The sequence below is a fragment of the Myxine glutinosa genome, chromosome 8 (assembly GCF_964187855.1).
Source record: "Myxine glutinosa chromosome 8, kmMyxGlut1.1, whole genome shotgun sequence".
NCBI classification, from domain to species: Eukaryota; Metazoa; Chordata; class Myxini; order Myxiniformes; family Myxinidae; genus Myxine; species Myxine glutinosa.
Genome location: NC_136268.1, coordinates 17922445 through 17944378, shown reverse-complemented (window position 1 = coordinate 17944378; position 21934 = coordinate 17922445). Strand labels below are relative to the sequence as shown.

The 21934-nt window shown below is 44.2% G+C and overlaps 1 protein-coding gene across 3 annotated transcripts in view; it reads left to right on the top strand.

Moving 5' to 3' along the window:
• The window catches only part of LOC137432275 (choline/ethanolamine kinase), a 48066-nt gene that overhangs the window by 12439 nt on the left and 13693 nt on the right, over positions 1-21934 (top strand). For all 3 annotated transcript variants that reach the window (XM_068124070.2, XM_068124073.2, XM_068124072.2), the window contains exons 3-6: positions 3741-3849; positions 5667-5780; positions 7837-7970; positions 12620-12724. In XM_068124070.2, coding sequence (XP_067980171.1) covers positions 3741-3849; positions 5667-5780; positions 7837-7970; positions 12620-12724 — 462 coding nt within the window. The remainder of the gene's footprint in view (positions 1-3740; positions 3850-5666; positions 5781-7836; positions 7971-12619; positions 12725-21934) is intronic.

The following is a 21934-nucleotide window of genomic DNA, read 5'->3' as shown; positions in this document are numbered from 1 at the left end:
ACTCCTGGAGCCCCTTGATCGTGCGGGGCTGTGGGAAATCCCTGACCGCCTCCACCTTGGCCGGTAAAGGGACGGCCCTGTGCTCGGTGATGCGGTGCCCCAAGAAGTCGATGGTGGCGACGCCAAAACGGCACTTGGCGGGGTTGATGATTAGGCCATGCTGGCCCAGGCATTCGAAAAGCGTGCGGAGGTGGAGCAGGTGCTCCTCCCGGGACGCGCTCGCGACTAGGATGTCGTCCAGGTAGTCAAACAGGAAAGGTAAGTCGCGCAAGACGCTATCCATAAGCCGCTGGAACGCCTGGGCCGCATTGTTCAACCCGAAGGGCATCCTTAGGAATTCGAAGAGGCCGAAAGGGGTGATGACGGCCGTCTTCGGGACGTCGTCCGGTTGGATGGGGACCTGATGGTAGCCCCGGATGAGGTCCACCTTAGAAAACATGGTCGTGTTGGCCAACCGGGCGGAAAAGTCCTGAATGTGTGGGACCGGGTAGCGGTCGGGGGTGGTGGCATCATTGACACGGCGGTAGTGCCCGCACGGCCGCCATCCCCCGCCGGGCTTCGGCACAATGTGCAACGGAGAAGCCCAAGCGCTGTTGGAGCGCCGTACGATCCCCAGCCGCTCCAGCGTGGCGAACTCCGCTTTCGCCACGCCGAGCTTCATGGGCTCGAGTCGGCGTGCCCGAGGCATAGACCGGCGGCCCGACCCTGGGGATGTGGTGCTCCACCCCGTGTTTAACGGCCACCGCTGAGAAGGTGGGCCGCGTGAGGGTTGGGAAACTGGCGAGGAGGTGGGTAAAGTCGTCCGCTGCCGGAAGCGTGCAAACTAAACTCGCCGGGACAGAACCTTCCAGCAAGCCGCTTGGCAAGCCGCTCAGTGAGCCGATCAACGAGCCGCTCAGGAACAAGCGAGCGAGCTAAAGGTTTTGGCCTCGACGAGCCGTCTGCGCTTCACGTCGACCAACAAACCCATTCGCACATAGGAAGTCCGCACCAAGCAATGCCATTGGCACGCTGGCGGTCACGAACGACCATTGAAAGCGCTGCCCTCCGAACCACAGGGAGAGGCAGCGCTTCCCGAACGTGCGGATGGGTGTACCGTTGGCGGCAAGCAACGCGGGGCCCCGGCCCGCGGTTCGCTTGTCGGACGTGGAGGCGGGGATGACGCTTACCTGCGCTCCTGTATCGCAGAGGAAACGGCGCCCGGACATGGTGTCCGTGATGAATAGGAGGCTGTCGGAATGGCCGACGCTCAGGGCCGCTAACGAGCGCCGGCCCGGTCGTTTCCCGACTTGTCAAACGAGCATGGCGGGCGACACGTCCTAGCCTTGTGGCCGAACCTGGCGTGGAAATAGCACCAGGCTTGCGGGGGAGGCGGCGGCTGCGGCGGCCGTGGTGTTCTCGGTGGTGGTGGGCGGGGCTGCGGTAGCGGCCACGAGGGACGCTGTGGCCTGCCCCGGGATCCACGACGGCAGCACCGTAACTCGACCGCGTGTCGCAAGCCGCGAAAAACTTGTCGGCCTCTTCGGCCAGGGCGCGGGGTTCCCTTGTTTTGGAACCGGCCAGCGCAAGGCGTACCTGTCGAGGTAGCTGGCATAGGAAAAGCGCCCAGAATAAGAAATCCGGGGCTTAGTCACACAGCAGCGACAGCATAAAATCCATCCGCACGGATGGTCGTGTGTCGCCGAGTTCGGGAAGGTCCAGGAGGCAGTCGGCCCGTTCGATCTCCGTGAGGCCGAACGTGGCGATGAGACGTTTGAGGGCCTCGTACTTGTGGTCGACCGGCGGGTGCCGCAGGATGGACACGACTCGGGCGGCAGTGCCGGCCCGAGGGCGGCGACCACGTGGTAGTAACGGGTCTCGTCCGCCGTTATGCCTCGAAGCTGAAATTGCGCTTCGGCCTGCACGAACCACACGTCGGCCTGTGCTTCCCAAAACTCTGGGAGGTTTACTGCGCCGGCGTTGGTGGCCATGGCGCGTTTGGTGGTCAGCAATGGCTGAACCAATCGGGGTCACCAGTGAAGTGTGGTGCTGCGCACACACAACTTGCTTGCCAAAGAGGTAGGCCACAACGCGTTTGTTAAAACAAAAGTCTTTATTTCGAAAGCTCGAACTGCAGCACTGAGCGGGCTCGAGCTTAGAGCCCGCATATATGTGCCGAGGCCACGCCTAGTCCCCGGGCGTGGCCGATCGGTCGAAGGGCGGGGCATGTGCCATCGGTCCCCGCCTGGGCGCTTGCGCCACCCACTGGTGCGCGGAATTATTGCCCCTTGTGCCCGCCACAATGGCTTACATATGCACGTCATTTCTTTTCGAGATCAGATCCAAGATGGTGACTGGTGGTCATTTTGTTACTTAAACCTGTCCCCAGCCATTTCTTAAACATGCATGGTCCGATTTTGTTCAGACTTGCCACAAGCAGAGTACATGATGGCATACACATGTGCCTCACTCTATTTTGTGATCTGATCAAATATGGCTGACTGGTAGACTGGCGGCCATTTTAGTTGTAAAGACAAAACATCGGTATTGAACACGTCCTCAACCATTTCTCGGAAATGCATTTACCGATCTTGTTCAATATTGGCACACAGATAAATGAATGATGGCTTACAAATGCGTATCTTTTTTTTTTTTTTTTTTTTTTTTTTTAGATCAGATCCAAGATGGCCGACTGGTGGCCATTTTGTTAAACGTGTCCCCATCCAGTCTGGACCAATTTTCTTCAAACTTGGCACAAAGATAATTACTGAGTATACTTTATACATATGCAGATGATTTTATTTTGTCATCTGACCAAAGATGGTTGAATGACAGCCTTTAACTCCATTCAGCAACATTCCTAAAACCATGGTGATGGCTCTGACATTTTATGTCTTTTTCTTGTTGTTCATTCTAATTCTTGCTTTTTCTTTTCTTTTATCTATTTTACTATTTATTTCTGTTTTTTTGTCTGTCTTGGGAGAAGTGAATTCTTTCAGAAAGTTTTCTGTAAGGCTCACTTGGCTGTACATGGATGGATTTGAGGGTAGAGTCATAGCAGCTGAAACCTGAATCCTGTCCAGGTTCCTCCTAATGACGCCATCTTTGCTCTTTACTTATTCAGGTTCATTCTGATGACTCCAATGCAGGACTTGGTGTTCCGTTTGATTAATACATGCATCCGCTTTCCTGATGTGCGACAAAGGATGCCAGTTAAACAGCTGAAACAACAACAAAAGTCCAGCTATGGAATAGCACGGTGGAAGCATTCACGAGCTGAAACATAAGATTTTACCGTGAAACACCAACCAAGTCAAGCCAAGGAAAGTTCAAAACCATCAATGGTGAAGGATAGGATGAAGAACGAGTCTTTGCTCATGTTGATCTGCGTTGGCTGTCAGGTAGAACATTGGATGAAATAAACAGTACAAATCGTCTTCTTTTGCTCCGACGAAGGGTTAACGTCTGAAACGCCAGCTTCTCCTTTCTTCCCACGGCGGTTAGCACACGTCAATCAACATCTTGTTTGTCATCCACACATCACCGTCGACAATAAATACACTATCGTGTTCTAATTTGTTCAAATGGCCCAATCACCTGCTTGGCAGCAGATGGTGACCTTCAAAAACCTGTGTTTTTATTTTTTACAACCTTTTACAGTACAATTATCTTTGAGAATGAATGCTCTCTTCCAGGGCTCTTTGTACTTTGACCTTGGAGTGTTTGTGTTGATTTGTATTAACACTATCTTTTGTGTGCAGTGGTGGCCTGAGTAACCGACTCTACCTTTGCTCGCTACCTCCTGGGATGATTTCTGTGGCTAATGAACCTCGAGTGGTCCTTTTACGCATTTACGGGAGGATTCTTCAGGCAAGTTTTATTGCCAAGTGACTGCCTGTAGGGTGACCTTCGAACTTTCTTCTCATCCTGTTCCAGTGTGCACATTTAACCTTAAGCACACCAAGTGCATGCTCATTGGGTTCAATGAGCATGGCAGGCATTCTTGCATCATCACATTTATTCCCCTCCATGTCACTGTGGTCTTGCTCCTGCTTTGAGTGCTTTTTTGTGGGGAGGGTGGTTTAAAGAGGTTGGTCGGAGAGGTGTGTGAGGGGAGGGGAGGGGGGCGGGGGGTATCTGGATATGATACAAATGTCAGCACATTTTTTTGAGCAGGGGAAGTTAACCTGGAGGAGAGGCTGTAGAAAACAGACCATTGACTTGTCTGATGTGTGGTAGCAACAAGGCTTGTGTTTCAGAATGATTGTGGAAGATGGAAATTGTGTTGAGAGATTGACATTGCAGAATCCGGGGGAAGGTGTTTTGTGCATGAAGCCAATTTACTACTTCAATGCAATGTGTAACTAGAATGGCGTTCTGTGGAGCGCATACCTCTGCCACGTTGAATCGTTTACGTTTTGCATTCCACTGATAGGCTGGATCTGCATCCGGACCTCAACCAAAATCTAATCGGTTTGTTCTTGTCATAATTCGTCCACAACTTTTTGAACTATCATGCTATACACCGTTTTTGGCCCTATCAATTATGAACAATCACTTGGAAAAAATTTACAAGTCTCGTATCCGTATCAGGATCCGTATTCTCACCAAAATAGAATTTATTTGTCCTTGTTGCACACCCAACCTGTCCACCAAATTTCGGCCGAATCCGTCAAGAACTTTTTGAGATAGCCTGCTCACAAAAGGACTGACAGAGGGGTGAAAATATAGCCTCCATCCACCTTCGGTGACAGAGTAATGAACGTAGAACTTGTTGTTTGAAGTTTGGAAACTTAACTGGGCTGAATTTCGCTGAATAGGACTTTGCCATTGTACAAGTACACTATTGGTCTGCCGTACAAAGTGCTTCCTTCACCCCCAATTTCCTTTGTGTTCCGTGCTACCTAATGGTTAACCTGAGTCCGTTTGACATGCCCTGTTCGAACATTTGCGATGTAGCTCACAAAGTTGCTACCCTTTGTTCAAATCCCATATACTGTGTTGCTTTATCCATTGTTCACAAATGTCCTTACATTTCATTTGGAATACGTTTATCTTGCAATGTCCTTGTGTGCATGTTATATACATCCAAGGTCCTCCATGCACCTCAGACTTTGTAGGGAGGGGATCTAAGCCTGGCCACAGTTTGATATACTTTGTACAATGCTTCATTTGTCAAACTGAGGAGCATCTCGACTCAATTTGTGGTGATCATGGAAATCCACATTTCCCTGTAAATTGTGTGTACAAATCTTAACATACCTAGTTGAATGAATGAATGAATGAATGAATGATCGTTTTTAAGGCCATTTTCCCCACTAGAGCAGGGGTTAGCCTTGCGGGTCCCATGACAATCATGGTTCCCTGTTTGGGGCAATGTTTTTATGGCCGGATGCCCTTCCTGGTGCCAACCCTTAGTCGCCTCTTACGATGCGCAGGGATACGGTGTACCTATTCTAAACCGGGGTACATACCGGGGTACACACTAGTTATCGTAGCATTTTGAACATCTTGGTTCAAGAGCTCTCTCATGATGCTGGTTACTACTGAAAATGTGTAATATTTTGAGCTGGTGCGGTTTTGTATACTTTGTAGTTTATCTGAAGCAGAACAGTTTTGCTTGTTTATAAATGAAATTACCTTGGTGTGGACTGTATTAACTTGGGTGTGGATTGTGTGCTTTCCAGGGTGAGTCATCTGTCATCCTGGAGAGTGTGATGTTCGCCATTTTAGCAGAGAGGTCTTTGGGGCCAAAACTTTATGGTGTTTTCCCTGAGGGCCGACTCGAGGAATTTGTTTCGGTATGTGACAACCTGCCTAATAGGTGCCATCATTTTAATTTCATTTTGGTAATTTATCTGATGGCATTGTGACGAACCATGCAGCGAAAGCGATTGCTGATGTTTGATGTGTTATCACAGCCATGCTGCCAGATGTTCATGATCATGTTCATGTTATGATGATGATATCCAGATGTTCCCCTCCAGCTGCATTTTTGTCACCCCGCACACGCGAAGCGTAAAATGGGGTTAAGCAATCGGGTCACTGTCCGTCCGTCTGTCCACAAACATCTGCTTATGACTGAGGAAGAGCTTTATTTCAATTGAATGTTATATTTTGAACACAAATCGGAAAACGCACCTGTAGTTTATCAGTACTTTGACTCTGAATTTGTCCCGATCACACAAGTGTAGAGAGGAGTGAGATCATGTGTTTTAAGACTTTGCACCCCTTTGCGATGTGGCAATTCCATAAGGTGGCTCAAAATCCATTTTATCTCGTGTTTGCTTATCATTTTGATATGTCCCTTTGTACCTGTATGCTGTAATGTATTGTTTATGGATTGAGGACTAACCATAGCATGCTCAATTTGTTGGGCTGGTTTGCTTTGAAGTCTTGGTATCAAAATTGGAAATGGCACCTATTTGTTTACCATAAATTAAATCCAGGTACTTGTAAAGCTGTTTAATTTTGCTTGTGGTTTAGACTTGTTTGCCTCCTGGCAACACAGACTGATTGATGTTGAATGATCATAATAGTTGTTCATGAGGTTTTTTGTTTGTTTTTTTGTTTGTTTGTTTGCACCAAGGGTGAACGGAGGTTATGCTTTCACCCCTGTCTGTTTATGTATATTTGTTTGTCCGTTTCTCTGTGAACAGGATATATAAAAAAAGTTGTCAATGGATTTGAACGGAATTTGTTGGAGGTTGGGTATGTGACAAGGCAGAACTTAGTCAGGTTCACTATGTTAACAAATATAATTTCGTTCAAAATTTTGGGAGATTAGCAAACCTATAAATTTTTGGAATCATCAGAGCATGGAGAATCCGAAAATCAATGTTGTCATTTGCACAAACACAGATTTTGGATTTTCAAAATGACTATAAAATACATATTTTGCGCTATCTCGGCTTCTAGTCAACCTAGAAACTTAATTAAATATGCTAATCCTATGTTTTCTGGGTCAAGGAATCCAATAAAGGCCTCAAAATAGTGCTCAGGATGATAGAAAAGCAACAAACAAAGGTGATTGAAAACCATTGTCTTTATATTTGTGATATAACTATTACATAATACATGATATTGCAAGTCCTTTGAAGTTATAGGTATGGGTTTATAAAGCAAGAAAGCAGCCTTGTTAGTATCAGATTGAACTATAAGTCCTATACACAGGATCTACGAGGTCTATGCCGTTCAGGAATATGCTTTTACAGATCTTCATCACTGTCCTGTGTCATTTTCGGCAAAATTAATTCGCAAATGCCAACATTAATTTTTGGATTCCTCATGCTCTGAATATTCCAAAAATGTGTAGTTTTGCTAATCCCCAAAAATTTTGAACAAAAAAAACAGTGAACCTGACTAACTGATTCAATTTTGTGGAAGATCCGAATGAGATTTTTTTTTCTCGGTGGTTCTTCACCATTGTGTGGTTGGGCCAAAAACGACATATAGCAAGTTATTTCAAGAAGTTTTTGATGGATTGTGACAAAACTTGGTGGACGAGTTGGTTAAATGACAAGAACAAGCCGATTCGAGTTTGGTTCAGGTCCGAATCCAGATCCGGCCTGTTGGCCTAATTCAAAGAGCCACTTGTATAAATGTTGTTGTTGACTTGCAATGAATTGGATGAGTACTCTATATCCATGTCTTTAAATGTTTGAAGATGGCACATATGTATTTATCTGTGCAGGATTGCCTTGATGCGGATCTTTAAATATGGAGGAGTATGTAGTACTCTGAAGGGGTGAACGGTCACTCTTCATTTTGTATCAACTATGGAATAAAGTACGTGCGCATGAACCACTTGGTGTTGTGCTGCCCTCATTTTGTCTAATTGTCTCATCCTGTGTGCAGAGCCGTAAACTGTTAGTCGAGGAATTGGGAGATCCAGAAATATCGGCAGAAATAGCTGTCAAACTGGCTGGGCTGCATCAGATGTGTATGCCTTTCAACAAGCAGCCAAGCTGGTTGTTCAGCACACTGAGCAGGTAAGCAGTTCTCGTCTGTGATGCTTTCTTCAGGCAGTAGTAAATGTTTATGCACAAAGTATCAACCTGTATGGTTTTCATATGGAATTTGGGAAGTATACTCTCTCCTCTTTGTACCGTTTCCCATTAACCCTTTGAGTACGGATGACGTCCAGTGCCGCAACCCGTGAAAAAGTTTGTTCCTACACGTCATCGACTATACCTATAAATCGATCGTCAGTACGTGGTTGCATTGAATTTATACACTGAACTACTGCCTGGAGATTGTTTATATTTACTCTGGCCAAAATTAATCCCGAACCGGGGGTATTTTTATATATATCTATCTATAATTCCACTAATCTCTGTGTGTATGTTTGTATGTATGTATGTATGTATGTATGTATGTATGTATGTTTGTATGTTTGTCTGTGACCGCTGTTTCTCGACAACTACCGGTCCGATATACTTGAAACTTGCCAGGTATATTGCTGGGGACCCGAGGATGTGCCTTTTCAAGGTTTCATATTAATCGGAGAAGTAGTTACCGAGCTATGTCCAAAAAACGATTCAACCAATCAGAGAGCAGCGAGCTATCACGTGTGCCGAACGTGGCGAACAGACTCTGCCTCGGACGGCACATTTGAGAGCGTATTCATTTATTTCACGTTGGAAAACTATGTTGCCGTTAAACTATGTTTTAAAACTAATTAAAACTAATTTGCGATTCATCGTAACTGCGATTTGCGACCTTCCGGACAGTGAAGACTTCACTTCCGGCAGCCAATCACAGAACGCTTTGTTGCGTAGGCGTGGCCGATGTGAGAGCGAGCCGAGCCCAGCGCGTGCGCCATTACGGTTCGTAATTCGATTTCTTCCGGAGAAAATAATAATTTCTCGATTTCTTATGCGCATTATTTCTCCCAATTCAGTCAGAGCGAAGGGCGGAAGCGAAGAGCATTGTTTTTTTTGTTTACGGGCGTACGGGCGTACGGGCGGGGTAGAGCGTACGGGTAGCGTTTTTTTTTTTTTTTGGCAAGGAACGGGCACCCACGTACGGGCATGCCCTAGTATTTTTAAAATCCCATACTCAAAGGGTTAAGTTGGGGTCGCTAGTTCCTAAGGTGTGTACGCTTGGCAAAACGTTTTTCTTGAACCGGTTGGCAAGGCTTGACGTTCGATTGAAGATGCAGGAATTTGCAATTGGTTCAAGATATCTGTGATAACTCCCCTACTCTAAAGAAGCAGTGGGAACATTTACCAAATAATGCCAGCAGACAGGACACCCGGTTTGGTGTCAATCTGACAAACTGTGCAGTTTCTGATTTGACGCCTCACTTGCGAAACATCAATCTGACAGTCTTGTGATGTATTTTTTTTGTGTCACGCCGAGAATAAAACAAGATAGCGGTGCTGTACCTCTCTCTGCAATATCCGGTTGGAATTATTTTGGAAATAAACTAAAAACCTAAATAGAATGCATTCATTGGGCAAATGAAAATTGGGTCGGGAATGCGATTTGGAATATTGGAAAAACGATTGCCAATGTAATTTTTGAATATCACTCATTTGGTTTGGCTCTGGCTTGACAGGATTTCCCCGAAGTACGCACTCATGTCTAAGCTGTCTAACAATGGATTTGAATCCCGACCCAGCTATAAACTGTCATTCACATGCAGGGTAATTCATCAGTGTGTGCCGTCCCTCGGATGGAGGTTAAACGGGCGTCTCATCTACCAGCATTCGTTGGTGGACGTTAACAATCCCACGGTGTCCTTCATTAAGAGTAGGCAAGCTCTTACCGGCACCCTGAACAAATTCCTGTCCTGACCAGCAGAGGCCATTGCATCAGTGGCACAGCCGTGCCTTCAGCCAATGATACTACACCGCAGCTTTGTGCTGCATGCCAGGGGTGTTGATCACTATTGAAAGGTGGTGGGGACATTTTCTGGGCAAATTTTTTTTGAAGTAGCTATGAAGAGGATGATTGTTTTTTGTCATTTTCATTAATTTGATATAATCGCATAAATAGTGACCAATTTGAAATCTTATTTCAAATTTTAAATTGAATTGATGATACATCAGGAAGTCGGAAGACTTCCTGTGTGGGCATGACACAATTCCCTAAAAAATAAAATCTACCAGGATACATACATGTAAACCTATAAAAGTACCAACCAATCAGTCGTCTGTGGAGGATTTCACATCAAATAACTCATTAACCCTTTGTGTGCTGCATCTTTTTTTCTTTTTCTTTTTTCTTTAAAAAATTATTTTTTTGGTCATTTAAAAAAAAAAAATTCATCTTGTGACAAATCTGTGACAGGAGCACACAAAGGGTTAAACGTTTGAACAGCATGGCTGAACTACAAAATTGACAGAACAAAAATAGTCTGTTTGTAATTCTTCTTTTCAGACTAACTCAACGTTGCGTTAAGCTCAGTCCTTTGCTCAAACACGAATCTACTGCATTTTACAGTGGGAAGGTCCATGACATGAAAATTTTAAAATAACTTTAAAGGAATCAACGAAATGTAGGCATAACTGAATATTTACACATTGGGCAATGAAGTGCCAAGTGGGGTGGGTGGGACTATGACTGTCAATCAGCCTGATGGTGGCAGGGCCACAAAACACATTTGACCTTGTGTACTAATTGGAATGCTGGAACATCCATAAAGTATCTACAGTACTGTACCATTATAATGTGAGTTCATCTCTAAAGTTTGGACGACAACATTGATAAACTAGTGCGCACTTATAAACTAGAGAGCATATCTCGTCCAGGGTGAACAGTTTACATTTTGTATCCCTCTGATAGGTCAGATCTGGATCCAGACCTGACCCAAAATCTAATCTGCTTGTTCTTGTTGCTTGACAAATTCATCCACCAAGTTTTGTCATAAGCAGTCCACAACTTTTTGAAATATCATCATATATATATATAGTTTTTGGCCTGATCACTCAATGTTGAAGAATCACTTGAAAATGGTAACGTTCTTGTATCTGGATCCGGATTCGAATCTTCACGAAATTTGAATCAATTCTGGCTCAGTTCGCACTTTCTCCAATGTAACAACAACGAAAGAAACTTTTCTTACCTAACAATTTCACTATGGGCGAGCAAAAGAGGCTACTTCGGAAGAAAATGTGAAGGAACATAGCTACACATCACTGTATTCTTCAGTACACTTCAGTATTCACTAATCACGTGATATATTTTTAGTGCACAGTGCACTCTGTGCTTCGACCAATGAAATCCAGCACGACATGCACGAGCCAATACCACTCTGTTATGAAAGAATGCCCACCAGTGCAGTGTCGATTTTAGAGATAACTTATTTGGGGAAAGTTAATATTAATTTGTGCATACTTAGATGATGTATTTGGAGAACATCCGGCATCCGGCCCTGTGTAGATTGTACAGAGCAACGCATTTTATGTTATATTCGAGTAGAAAGTGGGGTGGGGGTGGGATAATCCCCCCTCGTCAAAAAAGTGGGGGGGATATGTCACCCCTGTCCCCCACCCATCGACGCTCATGCTGCATACGAACACAAACGTTCGGCTCAATATCATTAGTAAGGATCTTATTCTGTTACCACATGCATGAGAAGCGAAAAGCAGGGTCAAGCAATTGAGTCATGTCTGCCCGTCTGGTTGATCAGTTTATGATTCTCAGTTTATGATTCTCAGTTTATGATTGAGGAACAACTTATGTAAATCTTTCGTTTTTTACCATACTTTGCCTCAGAATTCATCCCGAGATTGTGCATGTGAGGAGAAGAGTGAAATAGTTTTTGTTCCCTCTGCCTACCTGGCAGTGAGACAAATTTGAAAAATTTTCCAAACAGGAAACCTACTGCTTATAAGGATGTCATAAAGGACATGAACACCAGGCACGAATAACTAATGTTACATGCTAGATGGGGTGATGTAATAGATGCCTTTGTAAAATGGCAGAAAAACCTGGAATTCATTTATTTATATGACTTTTACAATCTTTATTGTATTTAAATTTAACTATATATTTGAGGGGTGCAGAACACAAATAATACTTCCAAGAACCTCCAATTTTGTAGTACCGTACTTTAATAATTTAAATAAAGGTCCAATGGGGTCGTGTTCAATGATGGGGGTGGTATTCGGGACTGCTTCTTGTCTACTTCAATAGTACTAAACTTCCGCATTTATTTTTAATGATCGTGTGTAGTAACGTGTTCTACGAAATCTCTGGTTTTGTTAGTTTTTTGGCAGTGTTAAAAAAGAAAAACCCTGCCTTGGGAGTGGGAAAGGGAGAAAAGTGTTTCGTGTTAGTGTTGTAGTGTTAGTGTATGTTGAAAATGTAATAACACTTTGTGAAAGTGTAAAATTGCTATTTCTTAGAAATCAATTTTAAAAACAACATATAATCCCACTTGCATTGTCGTTCCTCAAGGGGAAACAGCATTTCAAGGTACACTCCCTTGTGTAGCTTCCGTGGATTACTGGTTCAATTGAAAATGCGAAGTTGTGCCTGTATCAGTTTGCCGATTTTATTTGCTTTGTAAAACATCACAAGCTGGTTTTTTATTTATTTATTTTTGTACGAATGTGTCGCACATTGAAGATCTTTGAAAGTTTGCATTCCTGTGAGGCTACCAAACGTTTATACACTGTGTTGTTCTCAGGTACATTGAGAAGGTGAAGGCTGTTACATATACACAAGCATTGGACCAAGAGAGGTTAAGAAGGCTTCTAATGGTTAGCCTACCACATGAAATGGAGAGACTTAGGTGAGTTGACTGATCTCTGTGGCTTTACGTGTGGACCAGAACTGTTTGCTCAGGGAGTTGATGGTTTGCTTTATAAAATGCAAAACAGCATTACCCCGTTTTACGCCATTTCGACCTACGTCAAATCCGACTTTACGCCACTCTTCTAGAGTAAATTTCAGTTCAGCGAACGTCATTATGTGCGACTTTACGCCACTCCTACATCATAATAGGAGGACGTGAAAAAAATTAATTTTTCCTTTAAAATATATTTAAAATAAATAAAATAGTACATAAAAATTAACAATAAAAGAAGCTAAAAACAATTTAAAATACAATAAAAAGCACATTAAAAATATTTTTAAAATGTACGTACAGTATACGTACGCGTAGCTGCTGGTTCTCATTCAAAACAAAGGCGACGCCATATGCATTTTGTCCTGTGCTGCAGTCGCGTGCTTGCTTTGCCTTTCGCTGTTATTTTTGTGATTATTCCTTTACTGTGTCTGTGTTAGCCATGGGTCCTAAGAAGGATAGTGCTAGTGTTTCCAAGTGTAATGTGGTTACGATGGAAGATACGTTAAATCTGATTAAAAGGTATGAAAAAGGTGAAAAAGTGTCGGTGATAGCGCATGCCTTAGGTCTGCCACCGTCGACGGTATCGACCATCATTCATGATAGGGAACGTATTCTTGCATACGTCACTGAAAAAGCACCGTCGGCGAAGACTGCTGTCTTGAATGTGAAGAGGGGTCAGATTTTCGACGAGATGGAGAGACCCCTTTCGTTGTGGATCGAACGCCAGACCCATGAACGCATACCAACGAGCCAGCTGCTGATACAGGAGAAGGCGAAGTCTTTGTTCCAGGATCTTCTGAAGAAGTACCCGGAGGATAAGGACACAACCTTCGTTGCAAGCTCTGGATGGTTTGCACGCTTTAAACAGAGCTTCAGCTTGCACAACGTCAAGATTCAGGGCGAAGCCGCAGCTGCCGACACCGTAGCTGCCGAGGAATTTCCTGCCACATTGAAGATCATCGAGGACGAGGGATTCTTGCCCGAGCAAATCTTCAACGTCGACGAAACGGGCCTTTTAAGGAAGAGGATGCCCAACAGATCCTTTATCTCAAAGGAGGAGAAGACCATGCCAGGCTACAAAGTCGCGAAGGAGTGGCTAACGCTAATGCTTGGGGGTAATTGCACCGGCGACTTCAAGCTGAAGCCGCTCTTGGTGTATCATGCGGCGAACCCCCGGGCACTTACGAACATCCCGAAGGCGTCTCTTCCCGTCATTTGGATGAATAATATGAAGGCATGGGTAACCGTCATAATTTGTGAAGAATGGTTCATCAATAATTTCATCCCGGCTGTCAAGAGCTATTGTCGAGAGAATAAAAATTCACCGTATTCACCAGAGCCAAGGAAATTCACCGTAGCCGAAATGCAGAAACGTTTTTAATCACCTCTCCAAGTGTCTTGCAATATTTGAGGCACAAGACCCAAACGCCGAGCGTTTCGCAAAAATGATGAATGGCACCAGCGACCTTTTTCTCCCGTATAGGACCATCTTAACTGAGAAGAAGAAGCGCACAATTCAAGGGACTTTGGATCAGTTCCTACTTAATGTCGAGAAACGCAAGGCCTCCACTAGTTTTGATGAGTCGCCGAAGAAGCCCCGCATATAGTGTTCATTACTCTTTAAAAAATATGGCTAAAATGTGTTTTTTGTGTTCAGAAGATATGCCAAGTTTAAGGTGAATAACACAATGTTATTAATTTTATTTATTATTCTTTACAAATTCATTTATTAATTGTGTTCATTACTCATTAAAAAATATGACGAAAATGTGTTTTTAGTGTTCTTTAAGGTTTAGCGATAGTTATATACTTTTGCGAGTTATTTACTCTCGTTTTACGGTGTTTGTCTTCATTTTAAGGCATTTTTAAGGCATTACGCCCGGTTTACGTCAAAAACCGAGTTACGTCACGGCTTATGGAACCAATTAATGACGTAGGCCGGGGTATTGCTGTACATTTTTGAGCATTTCTAACGATCATTGTAAAAGTTTAGGTGATTGTCAATTGTGGAATTTATTTCTGTAAGGTATGTATGGAGAAGGATGTATGGAACTCATGGATGTATGGAGAATGTATGGAACTCATTGCGTGGGAAACTGCAGAATTGTGATCAACTTGAGTTCATCTGAAAACGAAGAATTAGGTCTGTTCCGATTATAGAGAGGGGTCTTGATCTGAGACCAGGTGCTTGCACCGCCTTAAAATGCTCCCTGGCAGGGGGAAGAGATTCACGTGTCTGAAAGGCCATTAAGGCCCATACTGTCGTCTTCGTGATTATGCAGCCCCACCCTGGCAAGATCCATATAAAACATAAAGCAACTTCTGCTTGCAGTAGGGTCAAGCCGGTCATACCTGAGTTTGAAAAATACAAATTTTTTGTGTACTGCATTGCATGTCCTGCATCTCAAATGCGTTTTTTTTCTTCTGATTTGTATTTTTTATTTGTTTTTTTTATTCTGTTTTTTTCTTTATCAGATTTATTTTAAGCAGTTTATTTTTAACATACAACAGCCTTTTTTTAAAAGTTGTATTGTAAAGTGGTTTTGGTCGACTTGAAGACAGACGCACAAGATCTTCCCCAGGCTATGCTGGGAACGAGTCCCACAAAATTCCCCAAGTGGTACAGGAAAGCTTTGGGGAGGATCCGTAGTTGCCAATAGGACGGAATTAATAGGACGGATTGTCCCAATGCCTGTTTCCAGTTTCCTGTTTCCAATGCCAATTAACCAGTGTGGCAGCTACATTCAAATGTAAGGTGTGCACAGAGGGAGCTGCAGATGGAGGAAATGTTGAGTTGGATCTTGGAGACGGCGTGAAGCTGGAAGGTGTGAAAACATTTTGCTACCTCGGAGACATGCTGAATGGAGAAGGTGGATCAGACTCGGCAACGGTTGCTCGAGTGAGATGTGCATGGAAGAAGTTTCGGGAACTGAGTGGCGTGCTGATGAGGAGGAGAGTGTCGCTGAAGCTGAAGGGAAAGCTGCATGTGTGAGAAGTGTTATGATTTATGGGAGCGAGACATGGGTAATGAACGTAGAGCAGCAACGAAGGCTGGAAAGGGTGGAAATGCGAATGGTTCGGTGGATGTGCGGAGTGTCGTTGAGAGAGAGAGGAAGACAAATGATGAATTGCGAAAGATGATGGGAATAGAGCCTGTGATTGATGCTGTGAAGAGGAACAGGTTGAGATGGTTTGGTCATGTGTTGAGGAAGGATGAAAGTGACTGGTTGAGAAGAGTGATGGAAATGAATGTAGAAGGAAGTAGAGGACGGGGAAGACCGAGAAAGACTTGGCTAAAGATGGTGGAAGAAGAAATGCGGGCAAGGGGGTTAACAAGGAGAGATGCAGAAAATAGGGCAAAATGGAGAAGATTGTCATGGGGACCACAAGGCTAACCCCTGCTCTAGCAGGGAAAATGGCCTCAAAATGCATGTTGTTGTTGTTGTTGTCCCAATGCCTGTTTCACCATCACAATTTGGAGTGGTATCGTAAACCTAACAGCAGAGCAGGCCAGCTCCTTTAATTAACCTGTCACTGTGCTGAGTACCCCATGGGCAGCTATTTTGCGGTAGTACGACCAGTTTGAATTTGGTACTTTTTCCCCGAACGGTTTTAATATTCATCCAGTGGATGGGCTCATGACTCGTGCACACCAACGCTTTTCCAGTTTTAATCTATACGTTAAAGTAGCCAGACTTCTCTGTCTGTTTCTCTCTTTCTGTCCATTGGTTGGACAGCTTGCCTGACTTCACCCACAATTGTAACCTTACAATCGCCATTTTGGTTGCTACTTATAGGCCCCAGGCTTCATACCTTAGGTTTGAGACCTCTGGTGTACATTTGAAAACTGATCAACACATCTTCTATCATGCAATAAAGGTACGTTTTGAACCATAGCAAAGCAAATGAGGTAATGCATGTTTTTTTTTAGGAGCGATTGAGGGAGCGGTGCAGTTATATATATACACTGCCCAAAGAAAGCTTTTGTACAATTAAGAGGACTGTTGAGTGGGTTTTATTTTATTTTTTTATTTTTTTATTTATTATTATTATTTTTTTGTATACTGAATCGAGGCTCGTGAAAGAGCTAACATTTATTTCACAAACAAATCAACCAGACAAACAAAATATACAAAAAGAGGGAGCGGAAGACAAGATGGGGAGAGAAGGGGAAGCACACAACCACAACATTTGAGAGCAGGGAGAAGTGTGGGAGGGAGAGGGCTTGGGGGGAGTAGGCGTGGGAAGGGGGGGGGGGGGGGTATAAAACACAAGGGGACCGAAATTAGCGGGGGTAGAAAAGATCAAGGTTTTGGATGGGGGAGGATAAGAGATGGTGGTGAACAGCTGTTTTAAAGACCTGGAGGGTGGAGTGGGATTGAAGAGAGTGAGGGAGTTTGTTCCAGAGGTGGGAGAAAAGAGGAATGAAGGAGTGAAGGTGAGCAGAAAGTCTTGATTTTGGCAGTTTAACCATAAGAGGGTTGCAGGCAGATCTTGTGCGATCTGTAGGAATATTTGGAGGACAGAGCCCAGAGAGAGCTGGGGGGGCAAGGCCAGAGAGAAGTCGGTAGAAGACGGAAAGACCACCAACCTGCCTGCGGTGAGTGAGTGAAAGGCCCTTGGAGTTAGCTTCATCGTGGGAGATTCCAATGATTCTGAACGCTTTGGTTTCAACAGCGTGAAGACGAGCTAGGTGTGAGGCAGGAGCACCAGACCAGAGGGGAGAGCAGTATTCCATAGAGCTGCGGATGAAAGCCTTGTATGTGGTGAGGAGCTCAGGTGTGCCAAGGAAGGACTTCGCACGACGGAGGATGCCCAGTCGGCGACTGGCTTTGGAGGCCAGATTTTAAATGTGGTTTTCCCAGGAATGATCATGGCAAATAGTGAGACCCAAAAGCTTGAGTGACAGAACTTCTTGGAGAGGATTATTCAGAAAGTGGATGGGAGGGTTGTCCAGTCGGTCTTTTCGGAGAGACATCGTAAGAGTGTGAGATTTATCAGGATTGAAAGACATATTCCATTTGTTTGCCCAGTCTGATTTTGTCCAGGTCTGCAGAGAGTGAGGAGGCTGCAGACTGCCGATCTGAGGGATGAGGAATGGAGCGACAGAGAGTAGAGTCGTCAGCAAAGAGATAGAGAGGATTTTCAAGAGAGTCAGAGAGATCATTGATGAAGACCAGAAAAAGCACAGGGCCCAGAACACTACCTTGGGGAACTCCAGCCTGAACAGGAAGAGGAGATGAGAGAAACCCATTCAGGGCCACACGTTGACTACGACCAGAGAGGAAGTCCGCCAGCCATGCGTGGAGATTTCCGTGGATACCAAAGGAGGAGAGTTTGGTGAGCAGAGCAGGGTGCCAGACCGTATCGAAGGCACGTGAAATGTCAAGGCAGACGGCTCTAATTTCCTGTTTGGCGTTGAGGACCTCCATCCATTGTTGAGAAAGCAGAAGCAGCATGTCCAGAGTAGAGTGACCAGGTCTGAAACCAAATTGATGATCAGAGATCAAGCCATTGGAGAAGAGGAAAGATTTCATATCTGAAGCAATGATGGATTCCATGACTTTGCTGATAATTGGGAGAAGGCTGATTGGTCTGTAGTTGCTAGGATCTGTTTTTGCACCTTTTTTGTGCAAAGCGGTGATGTTGGCTGATTTCCAAGCAGATGGCAGATGACCTTGAGCAAAAGAGAGGGTGAAGAGAACAGAAAGAGGGAGTGAAAGAGCGGAAGAACATGATTTTAGGACCCGTGGGCTGATGCCGTCAGGACCAGTTGCAGAATCAGAGTCGAGGGTTGACAGAAACTTTTCCACCTTGTCAGGAGGAAAGGACACAGAGTCCAGGAGCAGCTGGGTACGACTGGGTACGGTGGGTACAGAGAGGGATGGGTTTGGGACACAAGATTTAGAGGCAAACACAGTGCCCACTTTTACCAAACATGGTAAAAACGCTGCTATTCGACAGATTGTCAGTGACACTAAATATTCCAGAATACTGAGTTAGTCATTTATTGACGAGTAATGATAAGGGAGTTCCAAGTAAGACAATTTCAACCTCGGTGATTGTGGTGACACAATATGAAATATGTAATGATCGATGTAAGAATGCCCTTTTGCTTTTGTTAGCGGTAGAAGGAGGGGTTAGGGGAGGACAGTTGGGGTTCAGGGAGGGAGAGTTGAGTTGTGGAAGGGAGGTGTGAAAGGGGTTTGAAGGCTTGGACCGAGGAAAGAATTGAAGGCTTCGAGTTGGGAGGTATAAATTGAGGACTTCCTGTTTGGGAGGTGGGGGTGGATGGTGGGTTGCTGAATTGGGGTTTGTGAGGGGGAGGGGAAGTTGAGGACTTGAAGTCACATTTTGCATTCCGCAGATTATCTGCGGGTTCCTGCAAGTAAATAATAATGAAACGATTTAATACACAAGGGCAAATAAGTAAAAACTACACAATAACACCCATCGCCTTCTTACCTAGCCTTAAAACACACGGACTTTTTTTTGGGGGTTACAAGACACAAAATCTGGAGATAATGGAGAAAAGAAAGAGAGAATTCTACATGGGAGAGTCATTCACTTCCCTCAGCTCGTGTGTTACAACGGCATTGTTCACTAGATTCAAGCCGAGACGATCAGGGACAAAAAACTCAAACTCTGGAGGTCAGCCTCACACAAGACCCATGTTGTGCTTGCTCTGAGTTCCTTGAACTTGAACTCCACGCCTGGATAGCTGGCTATATTCATTTAAGAATGGAGACTGTGCTGATGCCAGTGATACAAGACTAGACGAGCCAAACAGTACGATGGTGTCAATGAGAGTGAAGCTGAACAGCAAAATGGTGTCTGAGGGAGAGAGACAAAGTGAATGGCATGAGAGAAAGAGGGAGAGAGCTTGGAATTCCCTCTAATAGTGCCCTCCATAAGTATTGGAATGGTGAAGTCAAATTTGGCATTAGGTCATCTCCTCTCATCTCGATTCTTGAAGAGATGAACTTGTATGACGTGTCGTGATGTCCAGATGTCTATCTGTCCGGTCGTCCGTCCATCCGTTAACCGTTTGCTATTTTTGCTACTCCTCCCTTGTCACCCAGTTGATTGTTCTGAAACTTGGTACATGAATACAACACAGTAACCCACATAATCGCTCAGGCCTCCCAGGGGATCATTAGCCCCCAAACTTCAGATCCCTGCTCGTCCCTTATTTACCAACCGATTGCTCAGAAACCCAATACATCCCTTCTGCTTGATGGTCCACAGGATTGCTTGATCTTAGGTTTTTCGATTTCGCATCAGGGATTCTCCCAGGAGATCAGGGGTCTCCCAGGGGAGTTCCCCTAAATCAGCAGAGGTCTGAACTATAACCTCAAATGACAGTGAGCTCACTCGGGGCTATTTTATGATAGCTATATACTTAATAAATTTGGATATGAGGTCAAAAGATGAATATGAAGCAGGAGTACAGAAGGTCAGCTTTTTGTTTCTTCGTATTTATCTGCATATGTTTTACCATTGTAGAACAACAGCACTTTTATGTTCAGTCCCCCCATTTTAGGTAAGTACAAGTATTTGAACAAATGACTGACAGTTGTTTCTTGTTGTATTGAGCTGTGAATGTCGACTCTTGGTTTTAGCATTTACTTTTGCCTTTGGTGTCTGACTTTGGAGTCAGTAGGCATAAAGCAACGAAGACTAGAGAACTGTCTATGAAAGAAAAGCAAGCAATTTGTAAGCTGAAAGAACAGGATAATTAAATTAGAACCATAGCAAAAATTGGGCAGAGCAAATGCAACAATTTGGAATATCTTGAAAAAGAAAGAAACCACCAGTGCACTTAGCAATAGACAATGGCCAGGTTGGAAAAGGAAAACAACTGTAATTGATGACAGAAGAATCATCAGAGCTGTGAAGAAAAATCAAAAAACAACTGTGGGTAACATCACCAACACCCTCCAGAGTGCAGGAGTGAAAGTATCTCAATCTACCGTTCACACTAGACTTCAATAGTAGAATTACAAAGGCTACACTGCAAGATGCAAACCTCTCATCAGCACCAAAAATAGAAAGGTCAGATTAGAATTTGCCAAGAAGTACAGAGGTGATCCAGTATATTTCTGGAACAATGTTTTATGGACATATGAGACCAAGATAAACATTTACCAAAGCGATGGAAAGGTGAAAGTGTGGAGAAAGGAAGGAACTGCATATGATCCAAATCATACTACCTCATCTGTGAAGCATGGTGGAGGACGTGTAATGGCTACCTCTGGACCTGGCTCACTCATCTTTATTGATGATATAACTAATGATGGCAGCAGAATAATTAATTCGGAAGTGTGCAGAAACATTTTGTGTGCCTATGTCGAAGAAAATGCCTCCAAACTCATTGGGCAGCGTTTCACCATACAGCAAGACAATGACCCAAAACACACCACCAGCGCAACGAAGGAGTTCATCAGGGGGAAAAGTGGAAGGTTTTAGACTGGCCAAGTCAATCTTCTGATTTAAATCCAATGGAGCATGCATTTCACTTGATGAAGAGGAAGGAAACTAAAGTCAGAAACCCACAAAACAAACAACAACTGAAAATGGCTACAGTAAATGCTTGGCAAAGCATCCCAAAAGAAGATACCAAGGGTTTGGTGATCTCAATGGGTCATAGGCTCGATGCAGTTATTCCATGTAAGGGATATGCGACCAAATACTAACTATTATACGACTTTAATTTACTCTAAGTTAATCTGTTCCAATACTTATGCTCACATAAAATAGGGGGGACTGAACATAAAAAGTGCTATTGTTCTACAATGTTAAAACATATGTGTATAGAGATACGGAGAAATAAAAGATGACCTTTTGTACTCTTGCCTCATATTCGTATTTTGATCTTGAATCTAAATTTATTGTTTATACATAGCAATAATAACAAATTTGACTTCACTGTTCCAATACTCATGGAGGGCACTGTATATCCTCGACCCTTACTTCACTGCCGTGAACCATCTTGACCCTCCTGGTGTTCTCCACGAACTTGTGTCATGTGTTCCACCACCCACATCGTGGCATATCACCCAAGGGTTCATGCCCAAGGCCGGGTTTCGGAATTTTCCACGTGCTCAGCCCCCATGAGAGGAAAGAAAGCGAAGCGGGGAAATAAAAAACGGT